Raw genomic sequence first — 25,113 nt, 5'->3', positions numbered from 1 at the left:
AGTGTCAGCCAAGTCACTCAACAGTAAACAATTGTAAAACGCAAAGCCCAACTTTCCAGGCGACAACAATCAAGTGATGAGAAAGTGTTGAGTCACATCCATCTGCCCATTCTGAACTTTTAAAGATGTTGGATAAGAAGCTCAAAAGGGGCAACAGAGTTTTAAACAAATGCTCTCAGTGAGGACCTTCAAGTGCCAAACGTAGGATGCCCTGAGGGCTGAGGACTTCAGTACTAAGCATTACATTTTTATTAAATATTAAAACCAGCTAACGAAATTAAAAAAGTACCCCACTTCATGTTTGACTGTGTAAGTAGTCACTGAAATCTTATTAGAAGAATTCATCAGAAGCCGTTCAAAGTTTACACTTCTGAAGTAGGAGTCACAGGGAAGGACCAAAATACCAAAGCCTGAAGGGGCTATAAAGTGACAGTGAAGACAGGGTAGTAATTTCTCTGTGGGATAAAAGCAGAGGTAGATCCTGGAGTCCGGTGTGAGCTATGAATGAACAGCAGTCACCATAGAAATTGGACATCAGTGAGCAGTAGAGGTGCATGGTTAGTGTGCTTTAGCTTAGAGGCAAAAATCTGTAAAACTCTTCTCTTTTTTCTGCTGATATACTCATGGAAAGAGAATCTGGAAAAAAGCTTCAGCTTCTTTTATGTACCTTACTTTGAACCAATGCACTACACAAAAGACCAGTGTATAATGTCTTTGAGCACCGGTATGAGTAAGTTATTGAACTTAATGTTCCGGAGTAACAACATTGATAACCAGTGCTTTGGTACCAATGTCCACAGACCCGATGCACTGCAAGGGATAGATAGTGTTTTCCTGAATGCAAGCAGTACTGCTCAAAAGAGGAAATCGCATAATAAAAAGTTTTGGCATAGCCAATAGGTCTAGCGTTGTCCGCCAGTCTTATGAGAACACCTGCTTTGTCATGGTTTTAAAAAAATCTTTGAGAAGCTGCTGGTTGTTTGTCAATCAAAAAGAAGAAAAATGAATCTACTACAGGCAAATTTGTTTTTGGCCTCCAAACAAAAAAAAAATATCAAAGTACACCTTGGCACTGAAGGGAACAACTTTGTAGGTGTATGCGCTCATTGGAAGACCAGCATGCTATAACTCATAGTGGAGTCAGACAATGGCTGAAGTCGGCTGCCTCATTCCCCCTTGATGTAATCTAGAGTGGATTGGAGAAAAACATGAATGATGCCACCACAGACAAATGTATGAAGGGTGGCTGAAAATCCCTATGACTAATAGGTCATACAAATACGTTTAGTAAAATCAAATGGTCTTGGCTAACACAGACCTAAAAAAAAGTCAATCGTTCTGCCACTTGCCTTTGAGAAAGAAATGAAAGCAAGAAGACATGAAGGCAAAAAAGAAAGCAAGAAAAAAATGAAAAGATTGATCGGAAAAGAAAGAAGGTAAGAGGACCAAAGGCAACAAGGAAAGAAAGACACAAAGCAGAGAAAGATATCTGGAAACAAGAGGGGGGGGGGAGCAGGAAAGAAAACTAATAAGAATGAAGAAAGCACGAGAAAACTGATTGAAAGATGGAAAGAAAACGGATAAAAGAAAACAAGGAGTAAGGAAAAATTAAAAGAACAAAGCAGGAAGGAAGGCAGGCGACAAGAACAGAAAGGAAAGCAATAAAGAAAGGAAAGTTGGAAAGAAAAGAGAACAGAAGAAAAAAGAAAAAAATTAAAGGAAAAAAGAAAAGCAAGATTGTGGTCTAAGGATGCGGCCTAACAGCTAGAGTGGTTGACCTCGAAACTGGGGAACTGAATTAGAGTTTCAGCAGGAATGCTCAACATCATGCGATTACGGGCTTATCACTTTATCTCCCTGTGCATAACAAAAACATGCATGTGTCCATCTGTAACACAACTGGTGCTCATGTAAAGCGCCCTGATACCTTCAGGTCGAGTTTAAGCTATATAAAACTCCCGAGCCCCGCCCCCCCCCCCCCCCCAAAAAAAAGAGGGAAGGAGGAATGAAAGCAAGAAACAAGGGAAGGAATATGAAAGGCATGAGAAAGAAAACCAGAAAGAAACAAAGAAAGGAAAGAACCCAGAAAGAGAAGGAAGAAAGAACTACATAAAACGTGTTAAGTGCTGCAAATTAAACATGATAACGTCCGATTTTCTTCCTTAGCAAATTTTATTAAATAACCATTGGTGAAATGGAGTCCAAAATAAACGTGTTCTGAAGAATAGTCCACTTATACATGTACATGTATACCATTGACACTTTTGGTGTGTGCCCTGCATGCATAGTAAAAAGGGAATAACTTAATTCAGAAAAGTTTCAAACTATTGCAACCTGTTTTGCTATGAAATAGGACACTTCAAAAGCAATCTACAATAAAATTGGCATGAGTCAAGTACTGATAAGGTTGGTGTTAGCAACTGGGTCTTAAGTTGGCTGAGGTATGCACCCTGTCCAAGTAGGGACCACAATCGAAGTTAGTTAGCGCAACCTAGATACACACTAAAAGATAACCTGTGCTCACCTTCTGGTAGCTTGGGACAAAGAAGTCAGGCTTATCTAAAGAGGCAATGTGTAGAAGATTTGTGCAACACAAACAGTAACACAATGAAAAATAAAACCACAAAAATACTCCACACAGGTTTAGAAAAACAGTATAATTTTATGAGTAAAACAAGGCCAAAACAACAAAAATCCAATCATTAGTACTGGAGTTATGAATTTTTAAAGAGTAGATCAAAAATATTGCTGAGAAGTTAATAGCGCTAACGGGTTACTTGGAGGCGGGGGGGGGCACGCTAGACCTGGGTAAATCGAAGGTTCAGGCCAACTGCGATGGCAGGAAGGCAGGACAGCTACAGATCTCAGGCAGGTCTCACTGACAAAGTGCGTTGGATGGAGCAAGCGTTGAAGACTCGATGCAAGGAGCCGCCAAGGCGTTGCATCATCGTCGATCCAGTGGATAGATGGGATGCGTTGGGGCCTATCTGCAGAGTCAAGGAAGGCTACAGCTTTGAAACCCTTTACGATGTAGGCGATGTGTCAAGCCGCGCAGCCAGTAGAGATGATATTGCCAATTGCAGTGGAGAGGCAATGCGTTGATGCCAATCACTGCAAAGTTGTCACTACGCCGATGTTGATGCTTCTGGACAGCAGAAATCACCTTTCAAGGTACCAGGACTGTTGTCGTCACCACTTGCCAGAGCATGATTTCTAGTTGGCAGAGTCCAGGTGCTGTAGCAGAGTTGGAGGAAGTCTTTGACGGCCTTGAGACTTCAGAATAGGGGGCAAGCCGTTGGAGTCACTATACCCATGAAGGCTCCTTCTATTTCCAGTTCCGTGATTGAAAGTGGTTTTCTTATCAATGCAAGATCCCTAATAAAAAACAACATAGCCTTTGGCGACTTTGTATCGCTAAGAAGGCCCGCTTGGGTGTTTATCACCGAAACCTGGGCTTCTGACTCCTCTGGCCCTGATCTGGTTACAGCTATTCCGGAAGGGTTTGCACTAGCTAGGCTGGATAGAATAGGACGCAGATAAAGTGGCTTAGGGATTCCTTATAAGACATCTCATATTTGCCGTACTCTTGCATTGACTGGCTCGTCCGATCCCTTTCAGGCTCTTCATTTCTCAATTAGTTCCCTTGGTGCCGCCCCTTTTACGTGCATACTGATTTATAGACCCCCGGGTCCAAGAACTGATTTTAGTCAGGCTTTGCTTAACATCCTGGAACCTTATTTCGGTTCTCCCCAATTAACGGTTTTGGGGGACCTAAACTTTCATCTGGATAACCTTGTTTCCAGAGACTCCCTCACTCTCCTTGATTCTTTATCCGCCTGTGGCTTCCAGCAGTTGGTTAAATCTCCCACCCACCAGGCGGGTCACATCTTGGATGGGGTGTTCTCTAACGACCCCAGACTAAAAACTGGCTCACCTATCCCACTAGGTTGGTCTGACCACCTGGCCGTACCGCTGGAACTTCAGCATTTCCATGAGAACCTCAAGCGGACCGGTCCCAGCAAAATGGAACCTAGGAGAAACTTTAGTAGGGTTACTAATCTTTCCCTTGCCCCTCTAATCCAGAAATTCCCTAGTGACTCAGCCAAAGACGTTAATACAGCTGCCCTTGTGTTAACAAATGCCATTACTGCAGTAGTTAATGTGCTGGCCCCTGTAACTCTGCGACACTCTGCCCGAAAGAGACCTTCAGCCCCGTGGTTTTCAGAGTCTTTAAGGCTCCTAAGACAGGGATGTAGGAAGCAGGAAAGGTTATGGCGGGCAAGCTGGAACCTTCTAGAGAGGGAAAAGCACAAGTCTCTTCTTAAAGAGTATAAGTTGGAGGTTATTAAGGTGAAGCAAGAATACTTTGCTCATCTTACGACCAACCTTACCTCCCCGAGAGAACTCTAGGATCGTAGACTCTCTGTGCACGTTACAGATGCCCGACCCCATAGTGTGCTCACAAGATCGGTGATAAAATCGCAGAATTTTTTCACACTAAAATTGCGGACATCTACTCGGCCCTTGACTCACAAAAGGACTTAATGTGTCCCCCCCCTCTCAGTTTGGACCCCCCTTCCCCGGTAGCCGATGCCCCGACTACTACAGTGAGTCTGTCTGTATTCCACCACTTTCCTTGCAGGAACTTGACTTGCTTTTAAGCAAGACAAGGTCAGGGTCCCCTTTAGACCCTTGCCCTCTTAAAGTCCTTAAGGGCTGTAGAGAGACCCTGCTGCCTCCACTCTTGGACATCATGAACAGGGCAATGAAGGATGGTATTTTCCCTTCCCAGTGGAAGAGTGCTGTGGTCAAGCCTCTCCTTAAGAAGCCCACACTTAAAAACTTCCGCCCAATTTCTTTGCTCCCAGCTCCAGCAAAGAGGCTGGAGACTCATCTAAACCAGCATCTGGCGGCATTCCTGGATTCCTCGGGTCTTTTAGATCAGTCTCAGCATGGCTTCAGGAGAGGACATAGCACGGAGTCGGCCCTTACGATAGTGCTTGATAACATCCGCACTCGGGTCGATCAGGGCCACACCTCCCTTCTGGTCCTATTAGATCTGACAGCTGCCTTCGATACCCTGTCTCCCTCCGTGCTTACATCTCGTCTGAGGGAGATAGGGATAGAGGGCGCAGCCTTGAGTCTCCTGGCCTCTTTTCTGGCCCAGAGGGTCAAGCTGGGAGAATATCTATCTCCACCCACACCTGTGCAATGTGGGGTGCCACAAGGGTCGGCATTAAGTCCGACCCTGTTCAACATCTATGTGGCCCCACTTGCCAGGCTTGTAAGATCATTTGGGATGGAGATATCTTCCTACGCCGATGATACCCAGATCTTGGTCTCTCTCTCTCATTCACGGAACTTTTCCGTTCTCAACTTCAGAAATTGCATGGAGGCGGTTTCGAAGTGGACGATCTAAAATTCACTGAAGTTGAATGGGGAGAAGACCGAAATTATGGTTTTCGGCGAAAACATGAACATCTGGTCGGCCGAATGGTGGCCCCCCCTCGCTGGGAGTCTGTCCTACACCTACAGACTCTACCAGGAATCTGGGAGTTATGATCTATCCTGCCCTCTCAATGGCACAGCAGGTCAACAGGACAGTTGCTACCTGCAGGGGCATCATTAAAATTATGCGCAAAATTAAATACTATTTGTCCCCTCAGGCTCTCAAACAGGTTGTCATTGCATTGGTCGTTTCGCGACTCGATTACTGCAACGCTCTGTACGCTGGCATCAATAAAAGCCTGTTGCAGCGCCTTCAAACTGCCCAGAATGCGGCGGCGAAGTTTGTTCTTGATGCCCCCAGACTTTCCTCTGCCACGGCCGCTAGGAAAAGCATGCACTGGCTTCCTATTGAGTCCAGGATAGCCTTTAAGACTCTGTGTTTGACCTATGGGGCACTCTCTGGCAAGGGGGCAGGCGGTGTGATGAAGTTGCTGCTCCCCTATGTACCGGGCAGAGATCTGCGCTCCTCTACTAAGAGCTTACTTGTGGTGCCCCGCGTTAGTAGAACTAAATGGGGCGGGATGGCGTTTTTAACGGTTGCCCCCAAGCTGTGAAATACCCTCCCCATAGAAATTACATCTCAGTTGTCTGTCCTGAAGTTTCGGAAAGCTCTTAAAACATGGCTATTTTCAAAGGCGTACCCATAGTGCTGGTTATCTGGTCATTTTGATGGTTTTTGGTAGGCGCCTTGATGACTTCGGGCTTAGTAGCGCGTAATAAGACTCATTTAATTTCATTTCATTACCTTCAAGTAAGATGGGTCCAGTCCTTGTCCTCAGCAAGACAGAACAGACAACAGGGCAACTCAGAAAAGCAGAAAGCAGTTCCTTCAGAGTAGCAGTTAGGCAATGTGGCAATCCTTGTGGCACACCAGGCATTACTCCTAGTAGAGTTTTTCACGGGTCCAGTAATGCACTGTCTTGGCAGGGTTGCTACACAAGTCACCCAGGGTGTCCATTTTGTAAAAACGTGCATGTTTGCTAGGTTTCCCTATGTGCTAGCTGAGCTAGGGTCAGTGGCATAAGTCAATATGACACCTCCTTACAGAATGTGATGAGGGATCCTAGCATCTCACAGGGCACATAGCTATTCATTGGTTTTGGGCTCAATGGGGGCCCCTGAACGGTTGGGCCCCCTACCATACACATGAGGGCAATTGAAAACAAGGATCAAAATTCGCCAGTAGCTCGCCACTTCGAAGAACACCATAGAAGCAATCGCAATCTAGTAAAATTCTTTGTGATTGATAAGATCCCACCCATGAAGAGAGGGGGTGACAGAATACGTAGGCTGCGGCAACTGGAAAGTAAATACATTCTTGATTTAGATACACGCATTCCAGGGGGGTTGGATTCTGAGGAAGAATTGAAATGGTATTTGGGAGAATAACCTGTGTTGTGTTAAACGGACTGTATACATGCATATGTCTGATGGTTGTCCTCTTAGGCTCCTAGCAGTGATTCTTTTGTTTTTAAATCACTTATTTTTTATCAGTTTATTTGTCTTGCACTTTACAGTTAAATGCTTTAGGCCGTCTTAACTGTGATAGTAGCCTGATCTGATTTAGACATTCTTGTTTTTTCAACAGGTAACTTCACTACATGAAGATTAATTCATGCAGAAGATGTAAATTCCCACTTGGGATTTAATGACATTTTGGACTCAGTATCTTTTGCTTAAGATTTCTATTGGATAATTTCTGTTATTTATGATAGCAGCATCTTGCAATTTTTCCCACTGGGGATTGGTATACATTCATAGTACTTAAACTGGTGCTGTTATTCTATCAGAGATGCCGCCAAAAGCGCAATGCAATGTAAATCTTTATTAGCATTTATATTTTTTTGCTATTATATTGCTGTGCTTGTTTAGAATGTCTATATATGCTTTCAGCTCTGGCATGCTACAGATTTACCATGCTAAGATGGCTGCGATGTTTATTTTGTGCACATTGTCCTTTGTATATGTTTACACAAGGAAGTGGTTTTTGAAAACTTTATTATTTATTGTTTGATGTTCTAACACTATTCACCCGTGACCAAGGCGAGTGATCGCTGAAACGCGTTGGGGGTTTGGTTCCATGCACTGTCCTTCCATGCTGGAAATAAATTGAATACCTACGAACTTTTGTTGGATGGCTTAATTGTACGGTGATTATTGCTGGCTTTCCGATTGCATTCACGCTTCGGTTTTGAGCGTGTGGTGAAACGAATATATATATATATATATATATATATATATATATATATATATATATAGTATTGCCCCGCAAATACGATCACCAAGAATAAGAATATAGTTATGCTGATTCTTTGGTTTAGGTGCAAAAATTAGGTTTATAATTGATTTGATTCCAAACGATTTGTTGGTTTAAAACAGAAGGGGCAGATTTTGCTAAATGTATTTCAACATGAATGAAGTCTGTCTTCAATGACCATATCTAAAAATGTTGTCTGTCTTCTCTGTTTACCAATTTATGCTATTTGAATGGTTTGTGGTCACGGACAACTTGGATTTTCAAAAAGACTGCAAGGTCCAACCGCATTGCTGTTGAATATGGTAAACTGGACCTGGCACCGGCCCAACTGAGGTGAAAGTAACCAGCAGTGTTTGGTGGTGGCGGCGGGGTGGGGTTTTTTCTCCAATAAATCTGGGGGTTTCAAGCAAATATATGTATTAATATAAAGTATAAAAGGAATCTGCAAAAAGCAAAAAAATAGATCCAAGTAATACATTAGATACTAAGCTGCCAGGATATACACTGCTAGTCAATTTGGAGAGCCACTGCAAAACACCACAAAAGTTGTGGAAGGAGCGGACAGAAAGTTGAAGACATTTTTTATGGGGCAGAAAAGTAGGTTTATTAAAATATTTGTGGCCCCAAGGTTATGCATCCTTCTCCGCCCCCTGTCATGTACCCTTCTGGAAAACTACACTGGGAATCACCATAGAGGGCAAACAATGGCGCACATTCTATTGAGATACCTTTAAGTACAACCGCGAAAAGGGTTTGAGGGAGGCAAACTACAAGCTCCTATATGAATGGTATATTTACCCAGAGAAACTACACAACATTTTCTGAATGTCACATGCATGCTTGAGGAGATGCGGAGTGCTGGGAGATTTCCAACACAACTGGTGGGACTGCCCTACCATTCACCCCTATTGGAAAGAAATGCAGTTGCAGATAAGGGAGATATTGGGCTACCCGATTCCTGAAAGTCCGGAATGTATCCTAGATCTCTGAATGAAAATGAGGAAAATGTGGCAGTGATGAGACTGTTGAGCCAAACCTTAAGGGATTAAATCTGGTGGTCGGGTCAACAGGGATCGCTCACTGTTTTCGGTGTGGTTTGGAGGGCACGTGGCCACCAACAGCAAGTCATCTGTGGATTCATAGGTGTTTTATAAATGTAATTAAAGAGTGCCAGAGGGAACAAAGGAGAATACACCATAAGAACAGGGAGAAGAAAATCCATGGCGGAAGAGCTACCATGGTGTAACATGAGAGATTCACAGCGCCAGGATACCCTCGAGGGTGATAGTGTGCTTTACAAATACACAGGAATATGCACTTAATTTATTGGAAAATTCGGGAGATGAAAGGTCAGGACGGTTCAGGTTCCTGAGTCCGATCTAGACAGGTTATGCCCCATAAGAACATCGGCTTCCAGCTTTGTAATAATAAAAAAAGAATAGTATTGATAGAAAGTTACTGTGGCAGGCTGGTGATACAGACGGTGGTGCGAGTATCGTACTATGTTGAGCACATATACAGACAGGGTCCAGTTTGTGAGATTACAGAGAATAAATTTATTAAATAAATTGACTAGAGGGTGGTGTTGCATGAAGGACAGCAAGCGAGGATGAGAATCTTCTGAAGAATAAAATGGAAGTGAAAAGTGAGTGGGGGTTTAGAATAGGATAGTGGACGCAAGTGAGAGCACTGGATGGAAGAGAACATGTTCAAGTATGTGCAGCACTTGCAAAAGGAGAGAGAGAAGCAATGAAGATAAGCGACTGTCACTCGTGAAGAGGTCTGTTTTTTCAAATATTATAGGTACAATGAACGGGTGATTGGCCCAAGTTTGAACAGTCATGTAGGATTTATAGACGGTCCGATAGATACTAGTATGCCGCTCGCAGCCGTTCGTGAAGCGCAGAGCCCTAGTAAATCCATTGTCATTTCTGCGCTGGGATAATCTTTGGCTGTTCCCTTTTGTTGAAACCGAGAGAGACTGTTTTCCTGCTGAGCCACGGACTGAGGCTGAGGAGATAACATCACCTGGAGGCAGCGGGACTGCGAGGACCAGAAGGCAGTGCGCAAATTCTAGTTGTAACCCATTGTTTGGTATGTCTACACGCGGGGGTAAGAACAAAGGTGCGGTAGGGGGCCCCCTTTTAACTGGAACCTTAGATAATTTTATTACAAGGGCAAATATCGTAATATATCAGGGGATCACATTGATGGAACGACGGGTTTCACAAGATTTGGCCATGGCGAAAAGATCTATGCCGTACCCCCGAACACCCCTCAAGAACTAAGATAATAGAAATCCAGGCACTTGTACATAGCTCACCCACCATAATAGAACGGTCTGATACTCCGTCAATTACTGATTCAAATCAGTCACAAACAACGGAGGATGACACAGATGCCGCTGGGAGGGGAGGGGGGACACAGAAATTGTAAGAATGCAATTACGTGAAAGGAAGGAGGGAGCAAAACCTAAAAGAAAAGGGGCTCATACAACTAAAGGAGGAGGAACAAAAGCGAAAATAGACAGGGGTGTGAGTAGCATGGTCACATCTCAACAGCAGAAAAAGACTGACGCAAGGGACGTAACTCTCCCATCGGTCAGGGCGATGGCTTACCCCCCGATTTAATGATAGAAATTACAGAAGCAGGAGATGAGCCCACTGACCCATTGTTAACAAAATTCGGGGCTTTGCTTAAAATCTCGCTCGCCCCGTTGGAAAACAGACTTCAAAGGATTGAACAACAGCTCTCCTGTTTGGAAGTATACTCCAAGGGTTTGGCAGAAGCGATGAAAGGAAATAAAGTACCACAATGCACAACAATTAAAACTAATAAACCTGTGGTACATCAGACCAGTAACAACGACGACTGCCAAATCCTTGAATCAAAATCCTACAAACTCAGTAACAAGGAATCCCCCAGTTAAACCAGTGATTGAAGGTAAATCTGCAGAAGGAAAAGATAATGCTGGGAATAATCAAGTTAGAGGAGACTTAACGTTGGGAGCACCGCTGAAAAGGCATACTATAAACTTACCCCCTGAAGCCAGCCCTTACACGGTTGTATTAACAGGGGTACCAGAGCTGAGAGCACCCAATGAAGAATCCTTTGCAACTTTAAAGAACAAAGTGCTGTACTGGGTAAACATGAAATCGGGCCCTTGCCGCCTCATTTAACTAGCAGAATATTAATGGTGCGTAGAGCAGCCTGGGTGGGCACCACCACTAAAACAATCCCGGGTGACTGCGTGTTGGTTAGTTTTAATGATACACGCACGGTTGACCATATTTGTAATTTGAACGGCTGTTGGCGCAATTATAGCCCCCAAATACCCATAGAAGCCCGACCCTTATCATACTTTTACCCACATAACATTCCACCAAGGTATGAGAATGAATGGACAAGGATCACACATCACAAGGGGCAGGGTGCAAAACCATGTATATAGGCCGGACGAAATGTGGAGGGGTGTCCACGCAGATAACTGCTATAACCGTTTCAGCTGCTTAGAAATGGTAGATTGACGTCAGAGGCCAAAAAAGAAAATCATAGGGACTAAAAAGGCTAACATGACAGAATCGCGCCCAAACCTATCAAATAGATTATATTGATCAAATAAGAACAAAGAAACGGGACAGGTGAGAGGATGTATTAGCATTAGACGAATATATTTCCCAAAGGGGAAACTCCGCCCTGGAAGATCAGATAAACTCCTTGCCCAGATTAACGCCATACGTACATGAATAAGGAAGTGCCGTAGATCCCGGGGGAGCGGATACACGTATAGTCTCGACTTCCCGATATACAAATAAGGCAGGTGCTCCAAAAAAATTGAGGGATGATAATGACTCCATTACCTTTATGTCATGGAATATAGCAGGGCTATCAAGTAAAATAGAGGAACCAGAGTCTATGCCCTATATACAACAATTCACTATTATCTGCTTCCAAGAATGTTGAGTTAGGGAGGAGACCCATTTGAGTGGTTTTCGTACTTTCTTTTCATCCGCCAAGTTGTCAAAGAGGGGCAGAAATGCAGGGGTCTATGTATTTATATAGCCAATACTGCAAATATCGCAGTTAAAAAGAGCTTTTTAGGATAAGAGTAATACCAAATTTTGATATCTCTGGGTGGTAAACAAACTATCACTTTGATCAATTTATATAAAAATATTCCGAGGGACAATTTAAAGAAGACACTGGAGGGACTCGTCCAAAGTCTTCAACGCCTAGGGGAAAACTGTCAGGGGGATGAATGTGTTGTTCTAATGGGGGACTTTAACGGTCACTTATGCACCCAAAGCAATGTAGGTGTCTGCGGGATGGTAAATCTGAAGGGCGACCCCTGCACTCATTTTGAACATTTAAGTACTGGGAACGTCTTTAACTCCCTGATCCATCTTCTGGATTTAGGGTTTGGAAACGAACTTTGCAGTCCACAAGTCCCCTTCTTACCAACTTTCATTGGGAGGGGTTGTACCACTGTGGTTGACTTAGCCTTGATTTCAAACAGTCACTCTCGTTACGTACTTAGCTGCCATACAGGAGAAATTGTATTAAGTGACCATTATCCTATTTCCCTTTCTATGGCATCCGCCCACAAGAATGCTAAGTGTAGCAATGTAGCTGAAAGCCTCTATAATTACGGGATAGCACTAGCTAGACAAAACTGGTACAATATAAAATGGAACAGAATATACCCAATGAAGTTCATGGAATCTCTTTTAAAGGAGTATCAAAATGATTTCATGATCTGTCTGACCGAGACTAGTGATAGCACACAAATAATGGCAGTCTTCCAAAAGATTTCAGCTGAAATTCACAAGACATTAACTAGATCACACAAGAATGGCCCAAAAAAAGAGGGGGAGGGATGGTTTGACATAATTTGCAGCAAAGCTCACACAGCTTTAAAGTCAACCCTCAAGAAAGAGCCAAAAAATGCTGTGGCCATTAGACAGGCTAAAATAAGGTATTACTCCGCAATTAAAACCAGGAAAAACGGATTGAAACAAGATGCATGGAGAACATTGCATCAAGCATGCATCTTGAGGGACACGGTCGGCTTTTGGAAGGCGGTGAACACCCCCTTTTTCATCGAAAGAAAGACAGACCCTATGGAAGTAGCAATAGATGAAGTGACATGGGTAGCCCATTATACAGATCTCTATAAAAAAAAGATGAGAGAGAGGAAGCTGCATATAATGACATCCAGGAGATGGAAGAGGCCAGTATCCAAAGCTTGTTCCCATTAAGCATCAACTTCAATTTACCTGAAATTGAGCTAGCCATTGCAGAAAACGCGGCAGGAAAAGCAGCTGGCCCAGATGGGGTGCCCGTAGACATTTACAAACACGATATAAACTTATGGGCACCCCTTCTGACAAATGTTCTTAATAGTAGCAATGAAATAGGCTTTATTGGTACCTGGCAGGAGGCGATAGTGGTCCCAATCTTTAACAAGCATTTGCAATGCAATAGGTCTCGCATTAGGAAAGTTTGAGCTATTGGTATTGTATATGACAAATTTTTTATTTATGTTTTGATTTTTGAAAATAGCGAAATTAATAGCTTTGTCATTTACAATGCCAATAGTTATAACTTTTGCAAATGTGACACCTATAGCATTTGTAATGCAACACCGGTGAAATTAGCAAACAATGGGACTGATGAATAATCAGAGACCATAAACACCAGTGAAATTAGCAAACAATGGGACTGATTAATAATCCGAGATCGGGAAACACCTGCGCAATTCGCAAACAACTGGGGGTGGTTACATAAATTGTAGATCTTAAAACAATGCTTAATTACTGTGAAATAAATATGGTTAAATGAACAATAACGAGGTTTGCAATGATTACGAAGCCTGTAAACGACATAGCTCAAACCATGATTGTGAGGTCTGAAATGGAGCTGAAGGAATATTGTGAAATGTTTAATCATGGCACTACATAAATACTCATTTGAACTATGGGGAGGATGAAACCTTACAAAGAGGATCATCCCATATCAATTCACCCACTTGTAATTGGTAACACTTGGCTATATGACTATTCAATTAAAGTAATTATTGAAATATATTAAATTACACTTTACAGGAAGAAGGCACAGGTGCAACGAGTCAAATTTCATTCGGAGTGCTATAAACAACCCCCGTCTATCATAACCGAAAAGGATTTGGCATTTGTTTAATTAAATCACCATAAAGGCGTTTAATGCTATACGTTTAACTATTCCTTAAATGTGTAAAAGGGGAAAGGTCTGACGCTATAGGTGTGCCCAAACCCCACTGGTCTTGTGGTACTATAAACCCCCACCCTGGCAAGGCCTCTGGGATGTCTGCCTCGGTGCCACCCGCGGCTCTATTGGCAGAGAAGGGCACTGGGTCTGCAGGGCAGCATGGACGAAAGACTCCCGCCTGCCTATTACCGCGTCCCAGCCTGTCCCGGAGACAGGAATCCGGACCCCAGCCCCCCACTGTGTACCTGGAAACAAACCAGACACCGGCGACCAGTCGGATGCTACAGCTCACAGATAGACGCAGCGCCTCGAAGCACTGAACGGAAAGCACGCGGATCCAGGATCTGAAGCGGAGCCTGCGTGTGAAAGGATCGATAGCTGGCGCCTGGCCACCCAGCAGCAGAGGGCCTAGAGGCGCAAAGATGCAGCGCCTCGAAGTGTCACCGCTTAAAGAGAACTGACGCGATATTACCGTGGGGTAAAGCCGCGGATCTGTGTTTCTTGAACCCGCTCTATGGAGCCCAAGAAGAGTCGGCGAGCACAGGCAGGGTACCTGGCACCAAGCACTGCCAGCTCCAAGCATCGCTCTCCCCCATCCTGTGCAGTCCACAGAAACACACCCTCTGTTTCCACTCAGTTGTGTCCCCACAAAGCCGGGCGCAGGATAACCCCGTCTCACCAGAAGGCATCAGACCAGCCAAAGCCGGAAATAAAGACTGTGTTTCCAAACCTCAGATCTCCTCCAGGGACATCACCGGAATCCCAAAGCATCACTGGGCGAGCCCCCGCAGGCGCACCCCCGCCGCGCTGTGCCCTGGTAAAGCGCCTCCATGGCACGCGTCGCCTCTGGGCGCGCAGTCCATGAACGGACCCCAGCCCCCATGCACGGCCGGTCCGCCCCTCGCAGCCTCGGCTGAGGGCTCCGGCCTGTCCCCTCTCCAGCTGACTTCTGCCAGATCCTCTCTGCCGAAACGTGCTCACTTCCTCCTATTCAATTCCACAAGAGCTCCGCGGCGCCGCTTCCTGTTTCAGTTTTTGTGGGGGGCGGGAGGGGGGCAAAGAGGAACCGGGGGTGGGGGAGAAGGAAAGAAGGCGGAAGGCGTGAAATAGGACACAGAAGTGCCCTAGGAAAATATGCGAGCAAAAAGGGAATTCAGTGCTTCCAAGCCGTGATGGCCGTTCTGCTCACTGGCGACTAACTTTCAATGCGCCTGAGTAGCAATAAAAACAAGGAAATATTTATTTTCTTGTAAGCACGGGGAGATGTGATGTGTTACGCAAAGAAGCCCCTCCCGCCCGGCGTCGACGACACTTCCGTTGCCAGGCAACGGCCCCACCGGCACCAATCCCAGCGCGGCTCCTCGTCCGACGTCAGAGGAGCTGCGCTCGGGATTTGTGAGGCTACCGAAGTTCCCGGGCTGCGGCGGTGTTTACGGGGAGGCAACTTATACTTGACATACAATGCCGCTGTGGGAGGCAGCGGTGATTTTAGACAGGCACCTTCTAGCACAGTGCCTTCACATGCGTAAGGGGAGAGGAGCCCGGTGAGTGGGGTTGAGGGTGGGGGTGTACGCGCGTGTGTGTCTGTTTGAGTGTGTCTGTGCGTGCGTGTGTCTGTTTAAGGGGGGTGTGTGTGTATGTGCGCATGCGTGAGTGTGGCTTGGTTTGAGAATGGCAAAATGAGGCACGGCGACGTGCGCGCTCACGAGGTAGAATCTCCGGCAGGCTGTCACGCTCGTGACAGTCTGCTGTCTACATTCCCCAGAAAGTGATGACATAAGTTGTCTCCCTAGACAGCAAAAAGCTTCGCTTTTTGCTTTCGTCTAGGCGAGACCTAAAAAGGGGGACCGTAACGACCCTAAGTGTTACAGGCCAATTTCTCTTTTGAATGCCCTTATGAAAGTGGCTGGACGGGCACTATTGAATAGGTTGCAACTATAGGCAAATGAGGCAGGAATCCTTTGCAAATTTCAGTACGGCTTCAGGGCAGGCCTCGGGACCGTCGAGCAAGAGTTAAATTTGGCTATCATTATAGGAAAATATGTTGTGGCAAAAAAGGGCAATCTTTTTCTGACCTTTGTCGACTTGAGCTCGGCATTTGATTGCCTGAGTCATGAAACCTTATGGGAAACATTGTCACAACTCAGCATTGACATTACTCTGCTGAATTACATTAAAGAACTATACCGGGGGCGGGGCCAAAGTACGCTTTGGGAACAGGGGGGAATGTACATCTGTTTTTCCTATAAGAAAAGAAGTTCGGCATGGCTGAATTCTTGCGCCCTTCCTATTTAATCTTTATATTAACAGTGTGGCTAACCATTTAACAACGGCTAAAACGGATTTCCCCCAAATCAAAAGGTACCCCAGCTCCTATCCTACTATATGCCGATGATGCGGTAATTATGTCAAGAACCCAGGTGGGCCTCCAAAATGCACGTTCTATCTTTGCAGAATATATGGGAGCCAGAGGAATAAAAATTAATGTTGGTAAAACTTTTAATATGTGTTGTACTCTAAATAAAAATGTTTTATGCAGCACATTTTTAGAAAAGTCCAAGATAGTGCCAACGGATAAATTTTCCTATTCAGGAATAGTTTTTAACAAAAAGGGTACTTGGGTATCAGCAGCCGACGCAAGAAAACTAGCGTTCTCTCGCGCTATCAGAGCCGTTAAAAAGTTTGCGAATAAACTGGGGGTGGGGGTCACCCGGTACATATTCTTATTGACATTTACAAGTCGAAATGAGTCTCCACTGTAATGTACGGTGAGGGGATATGGGGAATTGCTTACACTAGAGACATTCAAATCTGTGAAAATGTGTTCCTGAGATTTTTGTTAGCACTCCCGAATTCGACATCAAGTTATGTATGTCACAAAGAAGTAGGCTTGACTTATGTGACTGACCTAATTAAAGTAAGTCCGGTTTTACTTTGGCACAAAGTTTGGAATTCTGAAGAAACAGGCCTTAACAGAGAGATCATACAGGACTGCTTGAATCTCCAGGGGGGGATTCATTGGTTTGCCTATGTAAAGTCTTTTTTGGAAGAAATTTGACATCTTGCATACTTCACTTCCCCCAGTACTCTAAGTTCCATTTCTATGAAACAGCTGAAAGAATTGTGCTTGGAACTATTAGTCAAAACAGTGGCAGATAGAAGAAAAAAAGGGGTCTGTAATACAGAATCAACTAATGGCGCAGGGATGCGGCTTACATAAGTATTTAGTTCTGGTACAGAGCAGCTATTCCAGGATGCTTTTAGCACGTTTTAGAGGAGATAGCTTTTTCAGACTGATAGCATTCCCAGAAATAAAATCATGGTCAAAAGACCTACTGCTGTGCCCATGCGATGATACTTCACAACAATCTACAATTCATTGTGTGTTTTTCTGTAAATTTTACTCTTACGCCCGGAACAAATATTTAAAGCTTTTTTTGAAAAAATGGGGACTGAGACAGTGCAGACCGGCATTCCTGAAACTCCAGATGTTGGAAGATGAAATGTCCATGCATCTTATGTCTAATTTTCTGAAAAACGTGATTAGGTGTAGGTAATCTATGAACTGATCATCCACTTATTTATTTTAGCCCTGTTTTGTACCTTGTAATGTATTTTTATCGTGCTGTGTAACTGCTTTTATGATTTTTAACATGTAAAATCGAATAAAGCTATCTTTGATTTGATTTAGATACTAGTATGACATTGAAAGTTGGGCCTGCTATGATGGTCTATATGTGTGAATATATTGGTGGTAGCCTGGGGCCATTAAGGGATGTGGCAAATTAGCTGACTGTATCTCTCACTGCATCAGAATGGACCATTGAGCACATCACATACCTGAAAGCTACTCCCATACTCACACACTTGCATTGCCACTCTATTCCACCCTACAGCGCCACACTAACAACCTACATGCGCATGGTTTTGGTCACATACCATGACAATAGACAGGTAAATGTTCCCCATTACACATGGGGATGAGCACCGATACTGGTAACAGGGGTAGCAAGAGAAGTTTACTTATGCAATAGCCGCTGTGCAATAAGGTGCTTTCAGCCTCATCCTCCAATGCCCTTGTGACCTTTTGGCATGGGGGGGGGGGGGGGTGACAGCTGGAACTCCACAAACTGGCATGGATATCTTCCTGGGATGCTCTTTCCCTCTGTTCTCTTAACCTAAACTATTTTGGTTACATTTTTGTTACTTCCTTCATCCATAACCGGAGTAGGCTCTGATCTGCAGCAGCCTCTATTCAAATTACTTTAACAGCGATACGTATCTTTTTCAAAAACTTTTGAACTACAGTGTGCCAATATGCACACTAGTTCACTTGGAGCTCCATCTTACCATGCAGTTTGTCTAACAGTCGCGAGCGCTCAAATGATCAGTCTACAGTGCTCAAATCTTGCCTTCTGGGAACATAGAGTTCTTCCATTTATACGTAAACAACCCAGAACTAACATTTTACATTGAAGTAGCTGTGCATTCGTTTAGTTTAAAAACACTAACAGTCACTATCCCTCACTATTATACACAGCACCCAAATTAAGTCTCCAGTCTCATGCAGTCTATTCTGAGTTTATTTTAGATAAGACCAAAAGAGGAGTCATGCACAACCTCGTTTATACAGCGTGCTTTTGTACAGCTTCCGAGGTTTAATGAATAGAGTCTGTGCATACTATTTTACAAATGACTGTAGTGGTAAGCAGGCAAACATTTTTAATGCAAAATGAACAATCCAAAATCAATTAAAACTAGGCCTAGTGGTTTAAGAGTGTTTTATAAAGATTTTAATGTCTTAAAAAAAAGTTAATGGGACCAAATTGACTGGGTAATGTAGAGAAAGTTTTTAGATGTTTAATCTAAACACAGAAGTCCCCTATTGAAAAGGCACCGTTAAAAATATCACTCATCCCTAGTTAGATTGTATTATATGTTGCCAGACTTACCACGATACCGGCTAGGAAGCGAATATAGACGGAACATGGCTTCTTATGGAGGACAATGACGTTGGAGACCTTCTTAATGGATGGAGAAGTGAAAGATGGTCAAATAAACATCACAGTAAAGCCGGTGAGTTAAAACGATTAGTGGGTGTTACAACTCATCTTAATCAAGTATTGGAAAATACCACTCATGGCTCGAAAACGAGGTGGTCTTATCTCACAGGTGTTAAAATAAAGGAAAATGAACCAAATAAACATACAATGGAAAATGTTTGCAGACAATCGCCATTAACTATGTATTTTGACATTGGAGAAATTACTTGGACAGCTTTTACAAATAAATATTTTGTGGGTTTTGATTTCTCCATGGTTCCTAACAAGGACAGGACACACAGGGAAGGTGGTAGTTGGGTTCTTTAAAATGCCAAACAGATATATGGCGATGGTTTCCTTATAAGGACAATGCTTAAGACAACCGCACAAAATATATATTACATATAATCGTAGGTACTTAAAACAGTGAATGCATCGACCCTGTCTCAAGCACTTAAATATGCTGAAGGAACACTAATGGATTCTCCACAAAGTCAGTGTAATTTCAAACTTGCCTTCAACAAGAGCTCATAAACATGAGACTCGCCTGCAACATCATTCACATCACAAAAGTTGTGGAGATGCAGCAATATCAACACAAAAATAAGATGCATCAGCCAACATGCATGGAGTATTAAACGACAACATACACCACTCATTGCCAAATCATAGAACGAATCATCTACAACGGGTCAGAATGGTACTAAAGTGTGTCATCATATGAATTTAAAATTTGCAGTGCAGATGTTTGAATGTAAAAATTAACACTTGGCATAGTACAGCCGATTCCATATGCAGCTGTAATTATAATTAACTTATACGAACGGCTCAATAAACTGATCGTTGAGGAATGAATATACATCACAACTTGCCATGGGGTAACTATGCTTCCAACCCCTCGCTGTGAGCAGGGTCGGATTCGGATCACAATTCGGCCCGGGCACTGACGAAAAAAGTGGCCCACATTCAAGAGGAGTGGCCCATATTTAAGGGGCGTGGCCAACATTCAAGGGGCGTGCCCTTTCATGAAACACCGTTTGCACAGACAAGGAATGAAAGTGGGAGGATACTGTTCTTGCACACGACACAGGGCCAAGGTGACAATGGCCTACATGCTGAGCAACTAAAAAAAATAGCAAGGCCCCTTTTTGTCACAAAATTATTCCAGCCCTCCAGTACAGGAGCACCTGAAAAGCAGCAAAGCCCCTGCTATTACTAACCTACTTAGCCCACCCCAAACCTTCAGCACAGGAGCACCTGAAAAGCAGCAAAGCCCCTGCTTTTACTAACCTACTTAGCCCTCCCCAGACCTTCAGCTCAGGAGCACATGAACAGAGGTAAGGTCCCTGCAATTAGTAAATTAATCAACCCTCCAGGCCTTGGGAAAATGTCCTGGCGGGGGAGCACAAAACACAGCTTTCTGGGTCATTCAAGGTAGCCAGGTAGCCAAGGGGGGGGAGGCTGAGGTGAAGCCGGTGCATGGGAAGTGCCTTCCCAGTGTGTTCTGGCAGTTTGAGTGTTTACCATTTACTGTAGTATTACCCTTGTACCTGTGTATGGTACCCTTTTGTAACTTGCACACGTCACTTTTCTCTTGTAACACACTGTTTGCTACCTCTCACTTTTGTTTGCTTTAGATACTTGCACAAGTGCCACCATTGCCTACGTAACGTTTGTTCTTGTGCTGGAGGGTCTGCCATTAATTGCAGTATTATACCTCTACTTGTATTTTGTACGCTTTTGTAACCTGCACACATCTCTTTTTCCTCCTGTAATGCACCGTTTGCTCCTCATGTATTTTGGTTGCTCACTATTGTCACTTTTGATTCATGTAACTTAACGTTTGCTTTTGTAATTTGTCCACTTATAATGTTCTCCTCATGTATTATTGCTGTTCCTAGTGTGAAGCGCTCCCACACCTGCGGGTAAAGTCTGCGCTATATAAAATCGCATAAATAAATAAAATAAAAAAATTCCAAACATCACCTGGCCCCCACAGCAAGACCCATTCTTCCTCGCCCACTATGCCCTGAATGTTAAGGGCTGTGGCCGAGGTGCTAAGACTATCGCTGTTTCCCCGCCTGCGTGGGCCCCAGGGGGGGCTGATGTGAAAATGGCTCAAAGGCCTGAGAAACACCTGGCCCCCAGGGAGGCCGATTCTGGCACACAATCACCCCTCCACAGCCCAGCCTCAGCTTGATTGCTTGGCAGGGTAGGGGTGAAGGAGAGGCCACAGCTGGCAATCGCTGTCAGCGAGGCTGCTTTCATTTTCTCAGTCTCTGTCTCCGTGCACTCTGTGGGACGGTTTTTTTCTCCCCCTTCCTAGTCCACTCTCTGTGGACTGGGAAAGGGGAGAAAAAAACGGCCCACAGAGGGCACTGAGGCACCGGCCCTTCGGCCCATTCCCGAATGCCCGCCTTGCCAATCCGCCCCTGGCTGTGAGGTATGAAGAACGAAACTGCAGACACTGAGAAATGCAGTAAGCAATATAGAAAGATACATGGAAATTGTTCATGTATTGCACACATCCACATAGGCACCAACTGAAGTTATGACTAGTGACATGAAGTATATCATTCATAAACAAGAAAAGGGCTAGATATGTTAAACGTAAACAATGTCCAAAGTGAAGTAGACTTCTCAATAGTTTAATCAAAGCTGTTAGCTATGGTCAGATTAGGAGACAGAGGCACAGTGGGCGCACGATTCACCCAAGATCACATACTTTGGTAAAGTAGAAAACCCGAAATAGCAAAGATGCACTTGCATGTTCCAAAGGCTATAACTTTGCCCTCATAATACATTGCCAGGAATAAGCTGGAAAACTGGGCTCTGCTAAAAAGGTACCAGCTCAAAAAAAATATAATAACATAGCGAGATGGATGGAATTCTTTAATCTCAACAACTAGTAATTACTCTGGTTGCATTCCAGTCCATCGTTTTTGGCTCAATGCGAGACTACCAACAGTAGCCAACTAAATGCAAATCCACCTAAGTCAACTCCAACAGAAAGTCCAGTCGGACCGCTAAACCTCCTATTCTGGAGATAATAGCTTACAGGCAACATTCAGTTGGAAAGAACTCCAAATTAAAGCTATTAATCCAGGTGAATGGCTTGGGTGCGGAAAGAATGGTTACCACAGGTGAGTGACACTTGTCTGGGATATCCTGGCTGGGGAGGAGGGTACTAAGTAGCCGAGAGGCAGAAGACTCATCGGGTGAGGGACAGTGAAGAAGAAATCGTGGGTAAGTGATGGTACGTAAACAAACCACACGTGATTCGCAAGTGCGGAGGAGCAAGGTGAATGGGAGGGTACCCATTGATGCGTAGGGAGGGCACCGTGAACCAGTGAAGATACGATAATCTAGGCGAGTGACAAGAGGCCACCACGGGTGAAAATGAAAAGCTGTTGATGTGGAAGACGCCACAAGTAGAGAAGCGTAGACCAACACGAGATTGGCAGGTGATGGCTCGGAGGCCAGTTCCGATTGGCTATCAGGTGCTTGAGGGGCACAACATCGATATGGGGGAGGGTTCAACCGTGGCTAGGAACAACTGCTCCGTCACTTTTCGTCCTGCTGTAACAGTTTGTGCTGCCCTATGCTATCATGGAGACGAGTGGCGCATCTCTAAGTACACACCGCAGACTGAGAAGCGGCTGCAGAGGGAGATATATAGATTGTACACGCGGTCCGGTTGAGTCAGCGTGGGGATTAGAGGGAGGCTGAAGGGGGGCTGTTTTCCCGCGCAGCCGGGTTAGGTGCTGTCAGATGGCGGGAGCTCTGCAGCGCCCTCTTGTTCCACGCCCTCCAAACCAGCCCTACAGCTGCAAACACCGCTATACGAAAGCGACCAGTCTTTTAAAGAATCAAGGTTGCCGCGAGAACGGTGCCTTCTGTTTCCCACAACAGGAACTTACCCGCCATTTGAGCGCCTTGGTAGCAACTAAACCAGAGCCAGCAGGAAGAGCGAATCAGCCGCGCGCGCTCCGTTTCCGGACGCCACCTGACGTACTTCCGGCGGTGTTGGGAAAAACAAACGCCTCCTAAAGCTCAGCATCAGAATGAGAGTGCAGGAAAGAGGAGAGAGAGCCGAGCCTGCTAGTCGCGATTGCACGTTTTGGAAAGACCATATGACTTTTGCGCGCTTTGGCATAGATCGTTTACAAAGCTTTCGGAAATGTTGTTCTCCCTTTGGTACTATACTTTTGCAACCGCATGCAACTTTGGGGAAAACGAAGGCGAAAACAAGTCCGAAAGCATGCCAACAAGGAGTTAACCTCCGAATGTTTCCGAGGAGGCTGTGATGTAAGGTGCGACTTCTGAACCCTGTAACATTATATGGAATGACATTACTGTATTAAGGAATTAGTCCACCATCTGAGTACGCACACAGACGTAACCGTCCACATTCAACAAATACAGTGCACACCAGCAGCATATTCAAAGCACAGAATATCTGACTGACTTAATTGTTAGTACGTTTCCAACCTTAAATCAGATGAAAATCCTTGAATTAGAGCCCCCTTTCATTTATAACTTGAGTGCATTTTGGATTATTTCAATTGATTCAATGGCACTAAAGTGTCATATTACAATGTTTTCTTTAACAAAAAAGAAAAGCTACGGTTTGGACGTACGGTGGGTATCCTGTGAAATAGAGCCACTTAGAAGTAAATAACTACCCCCCAAAAATAGCATTCAAAAACCTTCATGTTTTAATGTACGCAGGCAACGTGGTTATTTTCGGCCCTACTCTTTATCAATCTTCAGCGTAATATGGATGCTCTTTTTGGGTATACAGATATATATTTTTTTTTAAATAAACATCTCCAAAACAAAAGTGGTTCCATTTAGGAATAAAGAGACGCTCCCCTCATTTTGTATGGAAGCTTCGGGGGAGACCATTAGAAGTTGTAAAGACGTGCACCTATTTAGGTAGAGACACATTAGAATCCAATCCCCATCCCCAGTATTTGGATCTTAAGGCCATAGCCAACCCAAGTGCTATGAAGAGATTTTATTCATCCTCGGGAAATAGACCTTTTTATCCGCTCCTTGAAATTGATCGTGTTAAGAGTCCCCTGATTTTATTCTATGCATTAGAATATATTCCAATAAAAAAGTAGTCTTTTCTAAATCTTAAGAAAGGGAAGTTTTTACATAAGATTACCACCATGAACCAAGCCACTCCTGTTCGAATGCTATGCCTTGAACTATTAGAAGTTAATTCATATACTAGAGCCTTAGCAAATATAATCAGATGTGCGTACAATTTGCTACATGCTCCCGACGGCTCACAAGAGCTCCATTTAAGGATAGTATAAACCAATTACTTTGAAAGAAAATCTTTAGATAGCTGTAGGGCACTTTCAGTGCTCCTTCATCTTTGTAGTCTTGGTCACCAGCATTATTGAAGGTTTTAAAAAAAAAATCCCAAGATTACGTTTTGAACTTGATAAGGAACACTGTTCTCAGTTATCTGATTACAGGCTTTATAAAGCCAAAATAGAGTATAAAATCAGCCAAAAATATCTCAGATGTTCACTAAACCATAGAGTGGGACAATACATACTCATGCTTAGATTAAGGAACCTCCCTTTAAATGACTCTGTTAAATACTGGGTAGAAATAACTGATGAATTATGTTCCAGTGACCTTTGTAGTTAATGAAGGTGTTCAAGATTTAGCACATTTTATTTATCTGCCCAAGTAAACTTTTGGTTGAGGCTCAACATCATTTTAGAAAACAGTTTTGCTTCAGATATGTTTTGAGAGTCAACAATCTGATTGACTTAATACGATACCACTGAATGAATTTGCCTACTATCATTTGTTTACATTTTGTAATACTTTTTTACCACTGTTTTAACGATGGCTTTTAATAATGATATTTACTGTACACACTTATATTGTTGATCTCAGAAGAGATCCAGAACAATAAAAAATGTGTACTTTGATAACAGAGGATTGAAGAAGTTTCTTTATTTCATGAGACAGAGCTCCACAGGAATGCCAGACAAAAGCAGTTTGTCTCCCCAAGAAAGTCTCATCTGCCCC

General features: G+C 43.9%; 1 protein-coding gene across 4 annotated transcripts in view; it reads right to left on the bottom strand.

The window, feature by feature from the left end:
- HAT1 (histone acetyltransferase 1) overlaps positions 1 to 25,113 on the bottom strand; it is a 490,786-nt gene that overhangs the window by 381,845 nt on the left and 83,828 nt on the right. The window contains exons 1-2 of one of the 4 annotated variants that reach the window (XM_086956128.1): positions 22,696 to 22,975; positions 18,964 to 19,035 (exon numbers count right to left, since the gene is read on the bottom strand). The exons of 1 other annotated variant lie outside the window; for it this stretch is intronic. In XM_086956128.1, coding sequence (XP_086812254.1) covers positions 18,964 to 19,000 — 37 coding nt within the window. In that variant the 5' untranslated portion in view covers positions 19,001 to 19,035; positions 22,696 to 22,975. Of the gene's footprint in view, positions 1 to 18,963; positions 19,036 to 22,695; positions 23,172 to 25,113 lie in introns of those variants that run through there. 2 more of the 4 variants (XM_086956127.1, XM_086956129.1) reach the window with 2 other exon arrangements.

The sequence above is a fragment of the Lissotriton vulgaris genome, chromosome 2_1 (genome assembly GCF_964263255.1).
Source record: "Lissotriton vulgaris chromosome 2_1, aLisVul1.2, whole genome shotgun sequence".
NCBI lineage: Eukaryota > Metazoa > Chordata > Amphibia > Caudata > Salamandridae > Lissotriton > Lissotriton vulgaris.
The sequence above is the reverse complement of the archived record's forward strand: the minus strand, read 5'-3'. Positions and strand labels throughout refer to the sequence as shown.